Raw genomic sequence first — 18,869 nt, 5'->3', positions numbered from 1 at the left:
ATATATTAAAAATTACGTGGGGGAAACTCGCCGGTGAACTTTGAGTTTCCAGAAGGTGTTTAATGGTGAGGTCGGCTGATGGAGCGACGGTAAACGGTGGCAATCTCTCCCTGGATTTATTAAGTCGTTCAGGCTGCATTCTGCTGTCTGGTGCGACTAATCAAGGCCATAAACAGCTGATACAATGTGACTCAGCCCCACAGTAAAAATCATAAAAGGCTTTTTTAAGCAGGTCACATGTAACCTTTCATCCAACTTTATATTCACTTTATCCAGACTGTGGTCGCAATCAGGACCAGTTAATGAGCAGGTCACACACACACACACACACACACACACACACACACACACACACACACACACACACACACACACACACACACACACACACACACACACACACACACACACACACACACACACACACACACACACACACACACTCACACACACACACACACACACACATACAGATTTCCCAGCAAGTAGGTTAAAAGTGAATATTATCATAAGGGTGTTCCGTGTTGTACTTCTACCTCATATAAATTCGAAATGCATCATTATTTTAAATGTGTTAATGCAACCTTCGCAGGTAAAATTCCAGACTGACACTATTATTGGAAGCACAATGATGTGATCTAAAATACAGGATTTATAGTTGTAACAAAGAACTCTGAGACCATTGTCCCAATATTTCATGCTATACTAGTAAGTCAGATATATTTAGCTATTCCATTCGAAGTGTTATAAACCAGAAGTAAGATAGATTGAAGCTCAGGTGTAATGTGCTCCCCTATTTTGTGTTGGTAACGACTCCAGTTGAAAAGCAACTGTCTAATAGAGTAACTGGACTTTGGCAATTTTTATAATTCTCTCAGAAAGAAAATGCTGAACCAGGCGAGAGATTATATGATTTAGACAAACTGTTCTTTATGTACATAGAACACCGGGATTTTCCTTTGTAAAGGAGATTTATTCATGGACCTTTCAGAAACTATTAGAAAGGAAATATGTCATTGTGCGTTGAACCAATTATTGTAATAGGTTGAAGCTAAAAGGTGAAAATTCCAATACAACCTAAAGGATTGATGTGCTCAATCAAAATCTGACCGTTTGGTATCGAGGATTTTTTTTTTTTTTTTTTTTTTACAAATATGTAGTGACAATAATCAAAGTTAGTCGGCCATCCCAGCAGGATATCATCAAATAATGTCATTTTCAAAAGTAATTTCAAAATATTCTTGTATTTGAGAGCATCCAGTTCTACTCTCTTGTCTCAATCGAGGAAGTGTGTAAAGCCATTCCTGATATGTTGTCGGGACTATTCAGGAACACTTATGAAACCCTGGACGGATGGATACCTTGAAAAATGAAATTTGACGCCTTGCAGCCACCACAGGCATAAAAATATAACTCATGGACAAAACAAATGGTAAAGTTGAAGTGTTCACGGCGGGTCGACGATGACATTAGTCACCCGTAGCTTAAGTCTGATATTAAAAAGTTAAAAAGCTTGACGTCTCTCGCAGACTAATGTTTCCTTGTCCCTCCTATATTTCCTGAATGCAGCTTTCCTTGAGCTCTACTTATTAATATTCTTGAAAGTGTGTGTGGACTGAAGCAAACATTACACACACATTAGATTCACTCAGGTGTTTGCTCAGGGAGCAGCCCGTCACACTGGAAAAAGTCTGAACTGATAAGAGTTCCATCACATGGTGAAGGTGTGACAGAATCTCCACGATATTCAGGACCGCCGATCCTCCCGGACATCAGCCTCCGGCAGCAGGCTCGGACGTGACCCGCCTTGCCAAGTGCCGATCTCGAGCGCCCTGCTTGTTTTGGGGTCTGACTCCCCCTCGGATTGCAGTTTTACAGCTGTTGAGCAACACAGACGGGAGGCGCTGCCAGAGAGGAGGACAGCCGAGTCTGCTGTGCGTGTTGCCAAGCCTGCAGTCACGCAGCCGCATGCTGGCAAGGCGAGGCGGGGGCAAAGACCCGGCGGCCACCCACACACACACACACACACACACACAGACACAGACACATACACATAGAACGTCAGCAGGCCTTTCCACATCAAACAGCCCCCATGTCCCAAGATCTATCGGTCACATTGCACAGAGCCTCCAAACATGTCACGAAACCGCGCCCGTAACAAGGATGCTCAGCACATAAACCATATTGTAATATAACCGTGTGGCATGTTGGAGCTCTGACCTTTACTCTCACCCTTTGTAATTCACATTCACACATCGTTTTTTACGACTAAAAATCACCTCGCCGGTAAAACCCTGAAGTGTCGCCGTGTGATGAAACGGCACTTCCTCCTCTGGAGCCATTTCACATCTGCAGCGTCGAGAGGCTACAACCATTTGCTCTCAGGTTTCTCGGTAGCGTTTCCTGGCTTGTGCAGAATATCAATATGGTTCAAGCTCTCCGGGACCTGATTGATTCAAACATTTCACAGAAATAAAAAAAAAAAAAACAACAACTTTTTAACCCTTTATAAGGCACACAACATAATACCTGATAAAAGACAACTGAATCCTAGAGTTTGATTGAAAGACTTTAAGTCAACCCTTCATATTTTCACACAATCAGAGCAGTTGCATTGAAAAAAATTATCAAAAATTACCAAAGCCACACGTGACCATCATGTATATACTCAAATTTAATACATTGACGGAGTGAACAGAACTCATTTTTAGAACCCCTCCCCATAAAAAAGCTAAATATTTCTACCTCCAGACACACACGTCCTTCTTTTGGTTGCTACAATTCGTTAAACACCCAGAGAAAACTATCCAAAGTCATTTTTAAAACAAACTCTTTGATCATGCAGGATGCAACGTGTTTACACCGAGGTTCACACGTTCTCATAACCACATTTTGTTTGTGTTCAACTGCACCTTGTAATCCAGTCAATATTAATACAAATATTTCAGTAAAACAAGTTCATCATGTCAGAGGTCTCGGGGTCATAATGGACTCGGACCTGAACTTTTAACAGCCATTTTTAAATCGGCAACATCAGCATTTTTTTTTTATCATCTGAAAAACATCAAAATCAAAGGTAAAGAGTCCAAACAGGACTTCAAGACTCATCAATGCAAACTAATGATGGAATCCTATTTTCTGTGTGTGTGTTATCATCCCATTGATTCAGATAAAGGTCATGAGGAAAGAAAAAAACACCTAAATGCACGAGACACTAAAAGCTTTTCTCAGCACAGGAACGAAGAAGGATTTCTACTCCCACGTCACCAAAATGTTTGGTGACATTCAGCTTTTCCTTCATTTACCATCTTCTACAGCCAATGATGATGATTTCAGATCAGTGATATAAAATATTAACGCTTGTGTCTGTTAAGATCTATCCTTTTGAGAAGCAGTAGGTATTTACATTAAATACTAAATGTCTTCTTACTTCTCTGGTGCAGTAAAATCATCAAGGTTACATCATGTCAGATCAGGGAAAATTATGTTTGGGGCTTTTTTTCAGTCATTCCACACGTTTTCTCTGTAATAACCTTCATATTTAGCTTTTTTTAAGTTAACTCTGTCCATTGCATTGCATCAGAAACCCCAACACGGTTTTCCTTGGCATCAGATTGGAAAGAAAATCAATATACTGGTCCTCTATGTGATTGTTTACATCCCCGAATTGTCATTTTAGAAAGATGTCACAGGCTTTTATTGTGAACTCGACAATGAACGACCTGGGCAAATACAGATTTAATGCGCTGTGGTGTTAAAAAATCCTCATTTCTGTTTACGCTCCCCAGGAGGCCAGCTGTCACCGGCTTCTTTGACCCAGTTTACTGGCATGTGCTCAGCCACCCTGACCAGCACAGCCATTTTGACGTGCTTGTGAGGCCCATTGTGAGCAGAAACAGTAAAGAGCTGCAAGGCCCCGGGCAGCACTTTTTCCCCTGCGTAAACTCTGCGACCCCGGGCCGCCCTCGCCACCGCCGCCAGCCAGGGGAGCACCCGTTTGTTTGGCCACATTGTTTCCTGGATGCCCTTCATCACACTGGTGTCGTTTCATCACTGCCGTGCCTGGGAGAGAGAGAGAGAGAGAGAGAAATGGAGGGGGGAGAAACGCCATTTTCCACCGGATTGGCTGCTCTTGGCGGAGCTGTTGCTAAGGGGAGGGTTTCACTCGGTGATGGATAGATGTGGCAGCTGGTAGGAGCGACATATAGATCAATTTAATGTTTCACTCGGAGCCCCACTGCCACCTTGTTCGACATGCCGACGCTGCGAGAGTGCGTGATTTGATATCTGCACTTCCTCAAAACTACAATGTTTGAAAAGATGTTGATGTAGACATGCGAGCAGTGAATTCCACCCTCCCCCCCAATTGGAAAAGTATTGTTAGGCCGGAAAACAACTGCATGCAATTTAAGAGGAAAAAGTGCATGCAAACTATTCTGTGCAACTACTTCCCCTAAAAAAAAAAAAAATAAAGCCTTACAGCCTGGCTACAATACTTCTCCAATGTATTCAAGTGTTCTACAGCGAATTGTAATCACATTATGGCAAAGAGAATAACATAATTACATTACTGTAGGACGTTTGCATAACAGGGTCGACATGTAATGGACTTAAGGTTAATTCTGCTTGAGAGCCGTGACCTCTTTACATCTTCTCCTTTAAGTAAATCCTCAGTAAAGCACCCAAATCCTTAAATGCAATCCAACATTAGATTTGTTCTTCTTCTTTTAAGTGTTAAAACCTGCACAAAACCCTCAAAGTGTGCATCGATCGTCACAGCCTCAAGCAGTTGAAACAAAACAAAACCAGGCAGAGAGAAAACAAGGAGGCCAGCGTCAAGTTTTACAGTTATTTATTTCAGTTTTACTGCATTTCTGCATCAATATAAAATCTTGTTTTGAAATAGTCAAGGACAAAACAATTGAGCCATTCAATCAGACAATGGGGGAAGGCGACTGAACGGGGCTTACAAAAATAAAAGTCAAGGCACACCATGTTACAGTAATACCAAGTGGAAAGAGTTAGAAAGCCCTTCAGCTCAGCATTGAAATAATTTATCATTTAAAAATGGAGGGGACAGAATAACCAGCATTCGATATCTCCTACAGGCAGAAACCATTTCTTCCAAACAAAAATCAAACAAACCCACTCGACTCTGGTGACAATTGAGATTTCAAATTAAAAAAAAAAAAAGAAAAGAAAAAAAAGACAAATTTGAGGAAAGACGGTCCTGCATATAACCAAGAGCTGTGCTTCATCTGGACTGCGCTCGGGGTTCAAGAAAACCTCCACCCGAGTACAAAGTGTCCCGCCTCTGCAGGCAGACGCTCGCAGGTTTCACTGGTTTGGGGAAGGGTTTGGAGTGTTGCCCTTTTCAGGGTGTGGGACGAGGCGCCCGGGTCACTCCACTGTCCCATTGAGGATTTGTCTGACAGAGACTGGAGGGGGGGGGGGGGGGGGGGCCTTCCCACCCCACAAAGCATCCCATTGTTGGGAGTTAAAGCAGTCCAGCCAGGTGGTGGAGGTGGATGTGGAGGAGGAAGGGGAAAAAGAAACGACAGCGACGAGGAGACTTCTATCTCATAAAGTTCCCTCCTCCGATCTCCCTCTTGTACCGGTTGGTCAGGTGGTCGGCCTGCAGCGTGAGCTTGGACAGAACCCCGAACAGTCCCCGGAGGTGGTAGTGAAACTGGTGCTCCAGGTCCGCGTTGTCCTGCAGCGACAGGCCGCCGGTCACCGGCTGCTGCTGCTGCTCCTCCTGCTTCACCGCTATCTCCAAGAAGCTGGCGCCGCTGCTCATCTCCTTCTTCAGCATACCCCACTCCATGTCGTTCTTGATGGACTTGAGGAGCAGGTAGTGCTCGTACATGTCCCTCTGCTTGTTGGGGCAGGGCGGCTCGTCGTTGTTGTTGTTGTTGGCCTCCAGCACGCCGGCCGCCTGCTCCTCCAGGGGCATGTCCCTCAGCAGGCTGGGCACCATGATGGTCTCGTCCATGTTGTTGGCCGCGGCGATGAAGCGGTGCATGACGTTGAGGAGAGAGTGCTTGTTGCTGGCGGGGTCGCTGCTGATTTGCATCATTTTTGAAGGCTTGGTTGAGATTGTTTTGGACCAGGCAGGTGGGTGTTCTTTGTAGGTGGGGTACAGAGATGCTGCTTGGCGTTTGAGAGGTGGCTGATCTGCAGGGAGAGAGAGGAAAGCATGAGGTCGAAGGAACGACTGACGAGATTCGACAGAGATGCAACAAAAAGGAGAATCCTTCAGCCACAGCTGAACATAATGATGGATCAGCCTGCAGGATGAGTGGAGCACAGCACGGCTCCATCACTAAACATAAACACACAGTCTCAATCGCATTTCCACAGGGACGATCAACCTATAATGGTGCCGCATTGAACAACCACAATCACATCAACGTGACCTTGACTTCCTGGTGCTGAAATCAAACATCAGACTTGAAGCACGAGATTAAAAAATAAACCAATGAAAAAAAGAACACAGACTGACCTGAACTACGAGGGAACCTGAGGAAGGTCTCTGTTGGCGCTGGTAATTCAACCAAGACTTCTCAGGCACAGAACACCACCCGCCGGGAAGAAAACTGAAATTTTCCCCGACAGACGAACGGCTCAGCCCGGTTTTATACCCGGCAGCCGGTTCAGGGTGGTGGGGGCAGGGAAGCCCCGCATCCGCACCGCCCATTGGGCAGCATGGAGATATGGGCGGGGCTACAACAGCATCTGATCCTAATGTGACCAATGAGGAGCGAGCTCGCAGTCACAGTCAATGCGTTTGTCTGGCAAAGAGCTGCGCCCCGTCCACGCCTCACATTTCCCACCGCCGTTTGTACCCTGAAGGCACCACCGGTGCAAGTTACAGTTTGTGCGGCTTAGAAAATATTTGCATCATAAAAAGGATAATAACAACCCTTGCTTTAATAAGAAATTGCAGCCTTTTGTTAATATTACCCCTCCCATATAGTCTCGTTCTCCCTATTGCAGCCACCGGGGTTTATTGCACAGTGCTGCCACCTACTGACAAGACAAAAACACTGCACACACTGAAACCGACCATATTAATTGAATCCCAACTTTTACAGTTGGTGACATTTGTAATTACCCCCCCCTTGGCAGTTAAAACGATCATTGCATAGCAATGCCACTAAAACAGACTTGAATGCAATGCCGTGTAGTGACTTGTTTGTCGAAAGGTTTTTCACAAACTCAAAACTGATTTGGACCAGTGGAGCAGCAACAGAGGAATGCTCTCTCTAAATCGTCTGCATTCTGCAGGTAAAAGATATGGAAGGGGAAAAAACTACTTTTCTTTTGAGATTGTAGGGATTTTTTTAAATCACTTTTTCTCTCAGACTTGCTAAAAACTAAATACATATGTAAAACAAGCCGTTGTAAAGATGTGACTAAATGTAGAAATTGACACGATACACAATTGTCACCAATAATCATCTGCAACCTGAAATTATTCATCTACATAAACAGTGAAATTTGACATTTTAAGATGAAATCATTCATTTCATTACTTAACTGTGTTGAATCAAATCATTTTAAAGATTTCAACATTTTCCCAAAGAAGTCCGATTACAAATACCAGTGACTTATTCTAAAAAACTTTCTTTTCTTTTTTTTCTTTTTTTTAAATAAAAGCAAGTTATATACCTTAGGCCACCTCTGTCTGTTGTGCTTTCAAATAAAATGCAGAGTAACACATCAGTATTGAATCAACAAGGCCTTGGACTTACCAGATGTTTGGTTTGGAAACGCTCCAGAGATCAGCAGTGAAGCTGCAGAGTGCAGATTGTACCTGTTTGTGTGTGTGAGAGCCGGCAGTAGCAGCACAGGTGTGTTTAATACAGTCACCAGTGATCAGAGTTCAGCTCCACATCACTTCCACCTGTGATTTCCCTCGGTAGAGAACAGTTTGGACAGTTTCAACATAATTAGCTGCTTGAGTAAGTGCTATAACGTGTACTTCTATTAAAAAAAGAAAGATATTAGGGAAAGGGCTTGACTTACAAGTATATGCATTTGCAGTTTTTTGTGATTTATTTGGAAACGGCTCCATAAATAGATCCCAAAATCTAATCGACTGGTCCCGAGATGATGAACAATCCATAAAGATTTCATGCAATTTAAGTTAATAGTTTTTTGTTGTTGTTTTTTTTTTTTTACAAAGTTTGTAGAATGTGCATAGAAGCACTTATGAAAACAGATGAGCAGAAAATCATAAATTGCTGGACACTTGTACATCTTTGCACTAAGAAAAACATTTAGTTGTAATAATACAGTATATAGTTTATTAGGATCTACGTTTCTAGCTGAAAAGAAATAAGGACTGTTTGTGGCCTATGAACTAAGTTGGGTTTGGCTTCCTCTATTATGAAACCAGTAAAACAAATAAAAAAAAAAAAATCGTGTTCAAACCTGTTCAGCGAGTCTGATTTTTTTTTTTTTTTTTTAATACGTAAAAGACGAGAGGCCAGAAAGATGGGAAACTATTGGTTTAAGGTACAGTGTGCTGAATATTAAAATAATATCAAAAGAGTTGATTGATTAAAGTGTTGGAGTAAATATTATATTTCAAAGCCACAGTAAATGAAAAACATAAAAGACTGAATGTCCTGAATGTTAAGTTTGACCCAAGGTGGACCCTTTTTTTCAAATGCTCTCAATTTAAATGCATATCAACTAAGTATTTTTTTGTTTTTTTTATTACAGAAAGTACCATTGAATGTGATGAAGGTCCACAGCTTTGCCTGCAAGTGTATGTTAATAAAACAGGTTTGAAAATCAGAAGCACCTGAATATAAACAGTCCAGCTCACAAATAAATGGAAATGGAAATGGAATCATGTTTAAGTATTAAGGTCGTCGTCTCGGTTTCTGTGAGGATCCTACGAACAGGAGAGTCGTGTGTGTGTGCGTGTGTGTTAAAGTATGCACTGCATGTTCATGCAAACCCCCAGTAAACACACCCCATCAACGATACTAAAGTTTATTTAAATGTTTTTTTTTTTTTTTCAAGTATTTCACATGCATTCACAAAAGAAGAACAATTTAACACTGAAAAACGAAAAAATAACTGTCATCTGAAGTTGGCTGGGCCGCTTTCCACTGCTCCCCTGCAGGCCTTCAGACAGCACTGGCCTGCACATTTCACGAAGGCTTCGTTTGCGAAATCGACACAAACTTGATTTCGGGGTGGCGACCTCTGGTCCGCTCACGACTTTCACACGTAGTGTTGGAGAAGTTCAACATGTATCAGCTTATTCAATAATATCTGTTCGACTACACAGCTATTTTTTTTTTAGCAAAAATTAACAAAAATGAAGGCAGCAGCAAGTCAAGAAATGGAAATGTTCACAAAGTATTTAACTACAAAAAAACACAAAATGGGAGTTTCCCTAATTAGATCCCAGGAGGAAAAACCAAAAATAAAACCAAAAGAAGAAGAACTCTGACGTGTCCGGTCACTTTCCCTTTAGGTCAAACTCAGCTGTGTGTTTCCCTTCTGTCATAGGCGAGATCGAATAAAAGTGTCTTTCCCTCTAAAATAATATCAACTAGCACACATACATAATATTTAAAATATGAATTCAGCTCGCACCAGGAGCTGCCCGTCAGTCACCTGCAGACACAGAACGAGGGGGGAAAAAAAGAAAAAAGATGACTCATCAATTTACAGTACAACTATAACAGCAGGAGCTGCATATTAGACCCCAAACACACATTTTAAAACTCATAAGACCCAAACTGCTTTCAAAATGAAGAGTTTTCTCACCTGATTGAAGAGGGGAAGCGTCAGACCATCTCGTACTGGTTGTTGGTGATGTATCGAGACAAGCAGCAGGCCAGGAAAACCCCGATGAGCTGAGAGGAAAACAGAAAGTTGTCGACTCAGCGATACACGGGTGTTCAGATGGAATATAGATGGAGATCGGCTGTCAAACCACCACTTTAATAATAATATAATACTTTGTTTGTACTCAAACCACTTGGTTGACACATTTTCGAAATCACCTATAACTGCACCACCAAAAAAAAAATACAAGTTCCCTTCGTCTCTTTGTTTTTTTTGTTTTTTCCCCCTCCTAATACAAATGAACCAAATGTAATCTAATCATAGGGTCCCTGCTCAAATGTCTCATGACTCCCACGTTGCAATATTGCATGCACATAGAAATCATGTCGGAAAATGAGTACAAAAAAAAAAGAACTGCACCGAGCAAAGTTTGATTAACTTTAATCTAAATCTATGCAAGAACGCAAAGCTGTTCATTGCAGTGTGGAGCCTTTAAAAGTTGTTTAGCCTCACTTTAGGATGTTAAATACTACATTTGACAAATTATTGGTCAAAAACAAGCAACAACAACAACAAAAAAGGGAAAAGAAAGAATATAAGAAATTCCCCATAAAGAGTCTGTTATCAGGGATCAACAATGTCATTTTGAGACCGTCGGTAACGTACCTGGAAGAAAGCGATCCCAAAAGAGATCCCAGCGATGATTCCCAGGTTACTCTCCATCGTCGTGGTCACCAGTGCGAAGCAGCCCTGAAATAAAAAAAAAAAAAGACATTTAAAGACAAACTCCTCGGTTTGTCTTTAAACCGAAAGTGCTTCACGCCATTTTTGTCCCTTGCTCACCGTCTGGTAGACCTCCTTCCCGGCCTTGTCCATGTCTTTCAGGGTCTCCGGCGTGCAGCTGGCGATGTCGGTGTCGCAGCAGCTCAGCGGGATGCCGCTCTCCTGAAAGTAAGCCGTCTCACGCCAGTCGGTGTAGTTTTTCACGCCGCAGCAGTGCAGCTGCATGGGAGCGCCACGAAAAAAAAAAAAAAATCACATCATTTAAAGTCATGATTAGGCAGGTCGCCAGCAGATACCCTTCAGACATGTTTTCATTCTGCAGGAGGACGACGGGATGGAGAAAAATTGCCATGTTTACACGTACTGGGTTTTTTCTTAAAAAAAAAAAAAAAAAGAAATGGATATTTCCCCCTCTATGTAAAAATAAATCTTCATTTACACAGACTTGCATATACCCCTGGTTTAGAGCTGCTGTGAGCATGCCAAACCTCTAGGGGGCAATGTAGCGAGAAGGATGAAGCCATAATAGCCAATTAGAATCCTGGGAAAAAACATGACGTCACAAATTGTGACGTAAATATCTGCCTACCCACCTTTAGAGCTCCACTGTGGCTGGTGTTTTCAAGACTCATTATTTGTGGTGAGTCATAACTGCATTTATGTTTAGATACACGGCCCAAACACATAAAAATACCATCGTTTTTTTTTTTTTTAACTACCCGGGTAAGTGTAAACGTGACCTCAGTGATCAATTTAAGTGAATCAGTTCTCTGTCGAAATCAAAGAAAAATCTTTCAAATATCAGTTATGTGAATAGTACAGTACATTTCCTTTAATTGAAAAAGCAGGTACAAGTAGTTACAGAGGAATGTGAGCACATAGTGACAAAAATTTGTGATTATTGTTGTTGAGTTGATGTGATGTACAGGGTGAGCTTTAAAAACAAACAAACAAAGCATTGCTTCTGTCCAAACCCTGCAATTGTTGAACGTAAACAACCACAATATAGAAGCGCCATTCATTCACCCAAAGCCAGAGAGAACATGCAAACTCTCCATCGGAACCTAAAGCGCACAGTAAGAACGTGACTCACGTTCCTCTGGATGAGGTCGACCGCTTTGCTGTTGCTGCCGGTGGAGTTGTAGGACTTCACCGCCTCGGTAAAGGCCGTGCCCAACGTGGCTTTGATCTGGCGAGTCCACAACGAAGCGGGTTAGACGAACCCATGAGCCGATTTCAAGATTACAAAAAAACAAAAAAACAAAACTTCAGTATCTCACCTCGTGCCTGAAGATGAAGCCCGAGACGCCGGCGACGAGCTCAGCCAGGAACACCAGGGTCAGAAACATGGCATACTGGGGGAGGAAGAAGAAAAAGCAGCAACGCGGCGTTAGATCTGAAGGCGGACGCCCCCATCCCTCCCCCCCGACCACCCCGACGCCTCCTTCACTCACCAGTTTCAGCATCCACGGGCTGCCGCGGCACGTGGCGAAGCAGCCGAACAGGCCGAAGATGACGATGATGGCGCCGGTCCCGATGAGGACGTATGGTGCGTTGGTGCTCTCCTCAGACGCCAGGGAGAAGTAGGTCTCCAGGCTGACCTTCCCCCACACCCCCACGCCCAGCAGGATCACGCCTGTGAACTGGACGAGACGACCACGGCCGGAGTCAGCGACCGCAAAGACGCACACGGCGGAAGACTAAAGGCCAGGAAAAAAAACCAGCTTTCTGGTTTTCTGTTGTGTTTTTTTTAAAACAGACACAGTTAATATGTCCTTAAACTTTCCCTGTCGGTGTCAGGCAGGCGGTACTATGCGACTCTTACAAGAACAAACCTTTAATATCTGCCATTACGTCGTTTCCCAAGTTGTAATAAGCGACTTGTTTGTTTTGTCTTTATCGTAAATGTCCATTTATTGCCTCATGAGTTCACATGATTTGGATTTGTTCCCCAACGCTTCGTTATCCCGGCTTTAACATTCAAGCCACAGTGATTTGCAGCTGTTTGTGAAGGTGTTGTTTATAACATTTACCCATAGGAGGATAGTTATTTTGTTTTCGTGCAACAAATCCTCACGGTAGATTAAAAAGATCTATTTGCTTTTAATTATTCATCTCTGTACTGTTTATATAGGTTTGGATGCATTGTGGAGACTCAACAGTAATGTCCAGATGAATGGATGTCAAAAGCAAAATGTTATCTTGAGAATTATGTGAACCATGTAAAATACCAATAATAAAAAAAAAAAAGGAATTGAAATAATAGAAAATACTTGGCAAGAATTAGCGATTGCGTGTCGACATGTTCCTGCTCTTCCGCATACATTTCTTTTACTTTTTCTCTCCGTTCAGTGGATCATCTGCCTCAAACTCCGTGTCCTCTTCACCACATCCATAAATCTCCTCCTTCCTTTGTCTATTACGTTCATTATCTCTCTCTCAACCCGACCTCTCGCTTTATCTCTGAGCAGCTCAACCTCATTGTCCCTCCGATCTGTTCATTAGCCCGTCCAGATTCCCCTGAAAAGAAAAACCCAGGCCACATTTCTGTGAGAGATATAAGCTCTTCCCACTCATCTTAGCGGGATGAATAATTTGTTAAATTTTTTTTTTTAATCTCCTCTGACTGAAGATCGACACGGGAAATTTTCACTTAAGAACCAGGACGGGAGAAATCCATGAGAAACACAATTTCCCTTATTGATTTCCTTTATTATACCACAGGCGAGTTCTGGGGGGGGGGGGGGGGGGGTGCGCATCTTCACAAAACAAAACAAAACAGGACTCTTTATATTCAATCAACTCTGTTCCCATCTGCCGTCGACCACACGTCCGTACGATTCCTTCTCCACCTGAGTGAAAACAGAGATCGGCCGTCTTTAACGCCCCGCCTCTCCGCTCATTAGCTGCAGCAGCCAGCGGCAGTAAATTGCCAGATAAAAGCAGCGACCAGGACTTTGTGTCGGCAGCAGCCACACATGGCTGTTTGCTCACCGCAAAGATTAACAGGGAAAACCCATTTAGAAGATAAGAGCCCGTTTTCCTTCTGCAGACCAGCTCAGGTTTACCCTCTGTAAATAAGCACGCACTCAGTGGGAATGGGGTTGTAAGTTCTATCATTATTATTATTATTTTTAACACCCCCACATTCAGCCATTGTGTTTATAAAAGGAAACCAATAAAGCGTATGTTGTCACACATGAAGGAGATTATGTTTCGTTAAACGTCAACTGTAGAATAAAAAAATTTAAAAAAAAGTATTGAAAAGAAAAGTAATCAAAAGCTTATTTACAGAACAGATTCCATTCCCGGTTTGTTTACTCCTATATGACAACCGGATGATGTATTTCGTGATAATGACATTATCCTTTGGTCCTACGTTAAACCTTGAAATGAGATGCAGCTAATAAACTCCGATGGGAAACATCCAATCGGACAAATGAGAAACTTTTCAAAACTCGAAAGCAAAAAATAAAGATCACACTTGTTTTAGCGTCTTGATTAACACACCGTGTTCACATCTATAGTTGAACCATGCGGCGATTAATAAACATTAAATATTAAAACACTGCAGCTTCTTTTTGGGGATTCAAGTATGAGGTTTAGGATTTCTTCTTTCACTTTTATGCCAATAATCTAAACATACTGGGAGCTGGCCACCGTCTGCACAGAATCAATACAAATATCACATTTCCCTGTGTGGATCTGACTTCTTAAGATAAATCCATCTGAATGTTCTGGATTGATATTGACAATGTAACTGCAGCTACTCTGTAGGTAAGTGGTACCCAAACTTACTAACACAGCGCCCCCTAGATTTCAAAATGCAATGGAAAGTTTAAAGTCTTATTATGGTTTTCTAGTTAATCTAGTTTTAACATTGGAGCAGATGAAGTCCTTGTTCTTCGGCTGTGGCTTAAAAAAAACCTCAAACAAATCAAGAGTCATGTACAAAACTAGACTAAACTTAAATCAGAAGTGTGTGGCGAGGTTTTCACAGACATGGATAAAACGGCACCAGTTGGCCATTGTGGAATATCTGATGTTGTTATTGCAGATTTTGTGAATAACTGTGACGTCGGCCGTCTGCGAAGTCATCTCGCGGTATGACACAAGACCACGGATCTCAAGCAGTGACTGCAGAAATCACAAAAATAACAGCGTGGGCGACCATTTGGTTTTCGATAAATGAACTAGCTTTATACACAGAGGAAAGTAAATCTGAGGACAAGAAAATTTCACTTAAACAAATCTACGATCAAACACTAAAAAGTCAAGTTAGTATATTTACACAATCTCGTATTCAAGTCAAAAATACACACTGATTTGTGTGTGTGTGACCAGGACATGAATAATTTAAGTAATGTAAACCAATCTTTTTTTTTTCTACTCATCCACAGACAATCTTATCTTTACCGTTTCATTGGGTATAATCAAAACGCCAAATACTACAATATCCATAAGCAAACAGAACTGATATGTAAAGACAAAATTAAGTTAACTTTGCTTGGATTTTATTTTTCAATGCAAAAAAACCAAGTAGTTTAAACAAAGAACAATATTTCTGTATCAACACAACTAAACATATAATAATAACCATAATAATAATAATAATAATAATAATATACAAAAACTATCATAGGAAGATTAAAAAAAAAAATCTCTGTAGATGTTAAAAACAATACAAAATACTTCAATGTTTCTCAAAGTTGCCAGATAAGTTATCTGGCAACTTTGTATCTGGCAACTTTGAGAAACATTTAAGTATTTTGAAAGTAGACCACCCTAATGTACACAAACACATCTTCATTATTAAAAATAGCCACAGCTCACTAGTTTCTATGCGATTAATCGACCACTTTCGATCGATTATCGCGTTTTACGCTAGGTTTTGAACATATAACACGGTTAAGTTAAGTTTCTTGTGTTAGATTAATACAAGTGAGTAATAAAAGTGTGTTTTTAGCAGACGTTTTTTTTTTGTAGACATTAGCAGCTAACAGCAGCGAAACAAACGTCAACAACCGCCGCCGGATTCTCAACAAGTGGTCGATTAAAAGCGAGTTAAATCGGAGCCGTTTATCGGACACGTTTCACTCCGAGGAGGAGACGGTGTCGTCCGCCTCGTTGGCACCGCCGCCGCCGCTTCGAGCCCCATTGTTGAGCCCCGCTGCCCCCAGCCGCTGCCCGGACGGACTCACCCAGAACACCAGGCTGTAGGAGATGAGGAAGGTCTTCAAGCAGGTGATCACCGGCTTCGTCTGGAGCCGACGCGACGGCGGCGACATGCTGGAAGCTTCGGTTTACAGCAAACAGAAATAAAAAGAAAAAACACCGAGAAGTTGACTTCACGGTCCCTGAGAGGAAAACGGAGGAGGAGGAGGAGGAGGAGGAGGAGGGGGAGGAAGAAGAAGAAAAAAAAACTTCGGGAAAAGATCCAAGGGGGAGAAAAAAAAGTGGGGGAAGTGTCGTCACTCGCCCAGATTTACTTTCCTGCGCAGTTTTCGCTTCACGGAGAAGCGGGAGCAACAAACCAGCTGCAAACCTCGACTTCACTTCAAACTTTATTATAAATGCTCCTCACTGATTCAAAACTGCTTGGAATAGTTAATAATATAACTTTGTTTTTTATTTTATTTTTATTTATTTCAGGCAAAAAACAAACAAAAAAACAGTTGACATTTAACATAAAATGTGAACTGGTGCATTGTTACAGAAACTGATTAAAGCTATTTTTTTTAAAGCTTTACAAACCCACGTTAATTTTTTCGCAGTAAATAAAAAGTAAGATGACGTATTAATGACGTAACAGGAAGTTATTAACCGTAACAGGAAGTAATGATGATTATAATTTATTAACAAATTCACTGATACGTTCTGTTAAACAATCTTCACAAAGGCTTTTTGTGGGGGGAAAACTGAATGTAAGAAGATATCTATACAAATTTCTAGAAATTGAAAATACATATACCTTTTGTAACAAGAAAAATTAATCCTCAAGTCATTTATTTTTTCATTGTTCTTATTCAACAATCCCATGGACTAAAATTGCGAATTATGTACTGTGCAAAACTAAAAATAATGTTAAAATTGCTTGTAAAAGTGTAATTGTATATTATGAGTACAAAAATAAAGACATATAATTCATAGTTACTGTAATAATTCTAATTGTAAAAGTTCACATTCACAAATGCAGGCCTTGGTTAAAAAGCAAAAAAACTGTCAAGATGTTTTAACAACTATTTCAAAAGGAATAATGAGACCCATTGCTCCCCTTGTCCTTTTTGGATTTTTATTATACTGTTTAATGTTCTCATTAAAATGTACGTCATTCTCATTTGTATTTGTTATAGTTAAAAACTTTATAATTACTTGTCATAGAGATTAAGATTATATGAACGTTTTTGAGCACTGTCTGTTAGAGTTGTTTGTTTTTGTTGTGTTTGATGTTTGATTGCACTGTTTGGGTGTTCCCCCTTTGTGCAATAAAAAAGAAGATACTTTTTTGTTATGGAACATATTTGCAAACTAAACACAGGTGCATAGTCTTTAGATGCCTGTATATTATATTCTTTACAGTTTTTATTAGAGTCAAATCTTGATTGTTAGTATTGTAATACACATATATACAATTATTATAGTATTATTTAAATTATAGAACATGTACACAGACTCATGTAGTCCTGTTATTGCATAATCATCCTCTAGTCATTTCTGGCTGTATTTATAATAAAAACAGTCCTTTTTTTCCAGTCCTTGCTTTTCTTTGTCTGTAGTGTTTACCAGATGGCAGTTGATGAAACAGGGAGTGATCCGGGTGAGATGTGTCCTTCAAAATGTCCTGTGCTTTTTCAAAACATTCTCATGATTTGCTTGGGAAAATTCTGTTGTTTTTTATTATTTATTTCCTCAGCTCAGGGACTCACGCAGTGGGATAGTGGTAAGCACTTTTGCCTCACAGCAAGAATATATTTGGTTCAATTTCAGAGTCTTGCTGTGTCTCCATGGGTTTCCTCCTCGTACTCCGTTTTCCTCCCACAATTCAAACGCACGGTCATTTGTTGGCTCGAGATTGAAGGTGTGTGTTACTGTAGATATGAGAGTGTGTGTGACCTTGTGTTTGCACATAGTCAGCTGTGGTCAACTGCAGCCTCCCTCGATCCTAAGCTGCACAAAGCAATATTGAAGTTGGATGTATCACAAGTTTTGAAGGACGTCACATGAATCCATTAAACAAATTCAGAAATCTATAACAGTTTTAAATTATCTGCACAGAAGCAAATTTTCCTTCACATGAGTGTAGCGGTAAGCACCGTCGCCTCAAAGCGAGCATCACTGGTTTGAATTGTTTGCAGGTCCGTCAATGTTCTTTCTGTACGCACATTGGTTTTCTTACTTTCCCTCCACAAAGGCATGTTTTTAAAAGTTAAATCATTCAGCCCAGCCTGGTGAGAATTCAACAAAATCACAGTATTTTCAGACTTATTTGGAAAAATCCTGACTCTGTATACACATCACATCACTTTATTTCCTTAAGTCTTATAATTCAATGTTATATAGACAAAACAAGCGAAACATTTTTCCCTCTCAGTCTTTCTTCCCTCCACCCCTGCACAGTTCTTTTCTGTGAATGCTTGATAAAAATACAAAAAGGGCTACGCAATGAACATTTTCATTTAACCCTGTTACCAAACGTTCTCCTCATGACTATTACCATGCATTTGCTGCTACGGCTTCTAACCGAAAGAACAGTGGCGGTTGGAGGTGATGTGTGTATTGCTTTGGCAGGTTTTCAGTGGACTCAGTCAATTGATCAGTGTTTGTAATGAGATGTGCTCTGGGGAAATGAAACTGTTCACTTACAAGTTGTTATTTACATGATCACTCCGGGCTCAATTTAGAGATAAACATTGAAACTTGACTTTTTATTATTTTTTAATGATATCCTCTGGCAATGTGTCACTCGACTGGTTGCCCATTTTCCTATTATTAATACATGGAATGTCACTTTAAAAACAACATTGTGTGGCAGTACTGTTTCATATTTAAAAAATTGTCCCTATTTTTTATGAAATTATGAACCACACACACACACACACACACACACACACACACACACACACACACACACACACACACACAGGGGGTTCTGTTTTGGGGGTGGAGTCAACCACACAGTTATGTTTAATGCAGCAGTGGGTGGAAACACGCGTGTTTCAGGTCCAGGGGCGCCCCCTAGTGGTTTTATCCTCGGTGATGAACAGATGAGA

The 18,869-nt window shown here is 41.1% G+C and overlaps 2 protein-coding genes across 2 annotated transcripts; both read right to left on the bottom strand.

The window, feature by feature from the left end:
- Positions 1–4,835: 4,835 nt before the first annotated feature.
- Positions 4,836–6,606, bottom strand: mid1ip1l (MID1 interacting protein 1, like). Its single transcript, XM_080502571.1, has 2 exons — positions 6,506–6,606; positions 4,836–6,177 (listed from the first exon to the last, which is right to left on the bottom strand). Exon 2 carries the CDS (start codon positions 6,077–6,079, stop codon positions 5,576–5,578), a length of 504 nt encoding a protein of 167 aa, XP_080358697.1. The 5' UTR covers positions 6,080–6,177; positions 6,506–6,606; the 3' UTR covers positions 4,836–5,575.
- A 2,389-nt stretch (positions 6,607–8,995) lies between these two features.
- tspan6 (tetraspanin 6) lies at positions 8,996–15,971 on the bottom strand. Its single transcript, XM_080502757.1, has 8 exons — positions 15,801–15,971; positions 12,054–12,242; positions 11,880–11,954; positions 11,693–11,788; positions 10,660–10,818; positions 10,483–10,566; positions 9,796–9,884; positions 8,996–9,642 (listed from the first exon to the last, which is right to left on the bottom strand). Exons 1-7 carry the CDS (start codon positions 15,885–15,887, stop codon positions 9,816–9,818), a joined length of 759 nt encoding a protein of 252 aa, XP_080358883.1. The 5' UTR covers positions 15,888–15,971; the 3' UTR covers positions 8,996–9,642; positions 9,796–9,815.
- Between the last annotated feature and the right edge of the window lie 2,898 nt (positions 15,972–18,869).

This window comes from Blennius ocellaris (genome assembly GCF_963422515.1).
Source record: "Blennius ocellaris genome assembly, chromosome: 9".
In the NCBI taxonomy this organism is placed as follows: Eukaryota; Metazoa; Chordata; class Actinopteri; order Blenniiformes; family Blenniidae; genus Blennius; species Blennius ocellaris.
This window is presented reverse-complemented; position numbering and strand designations above follow the sequence as displayed.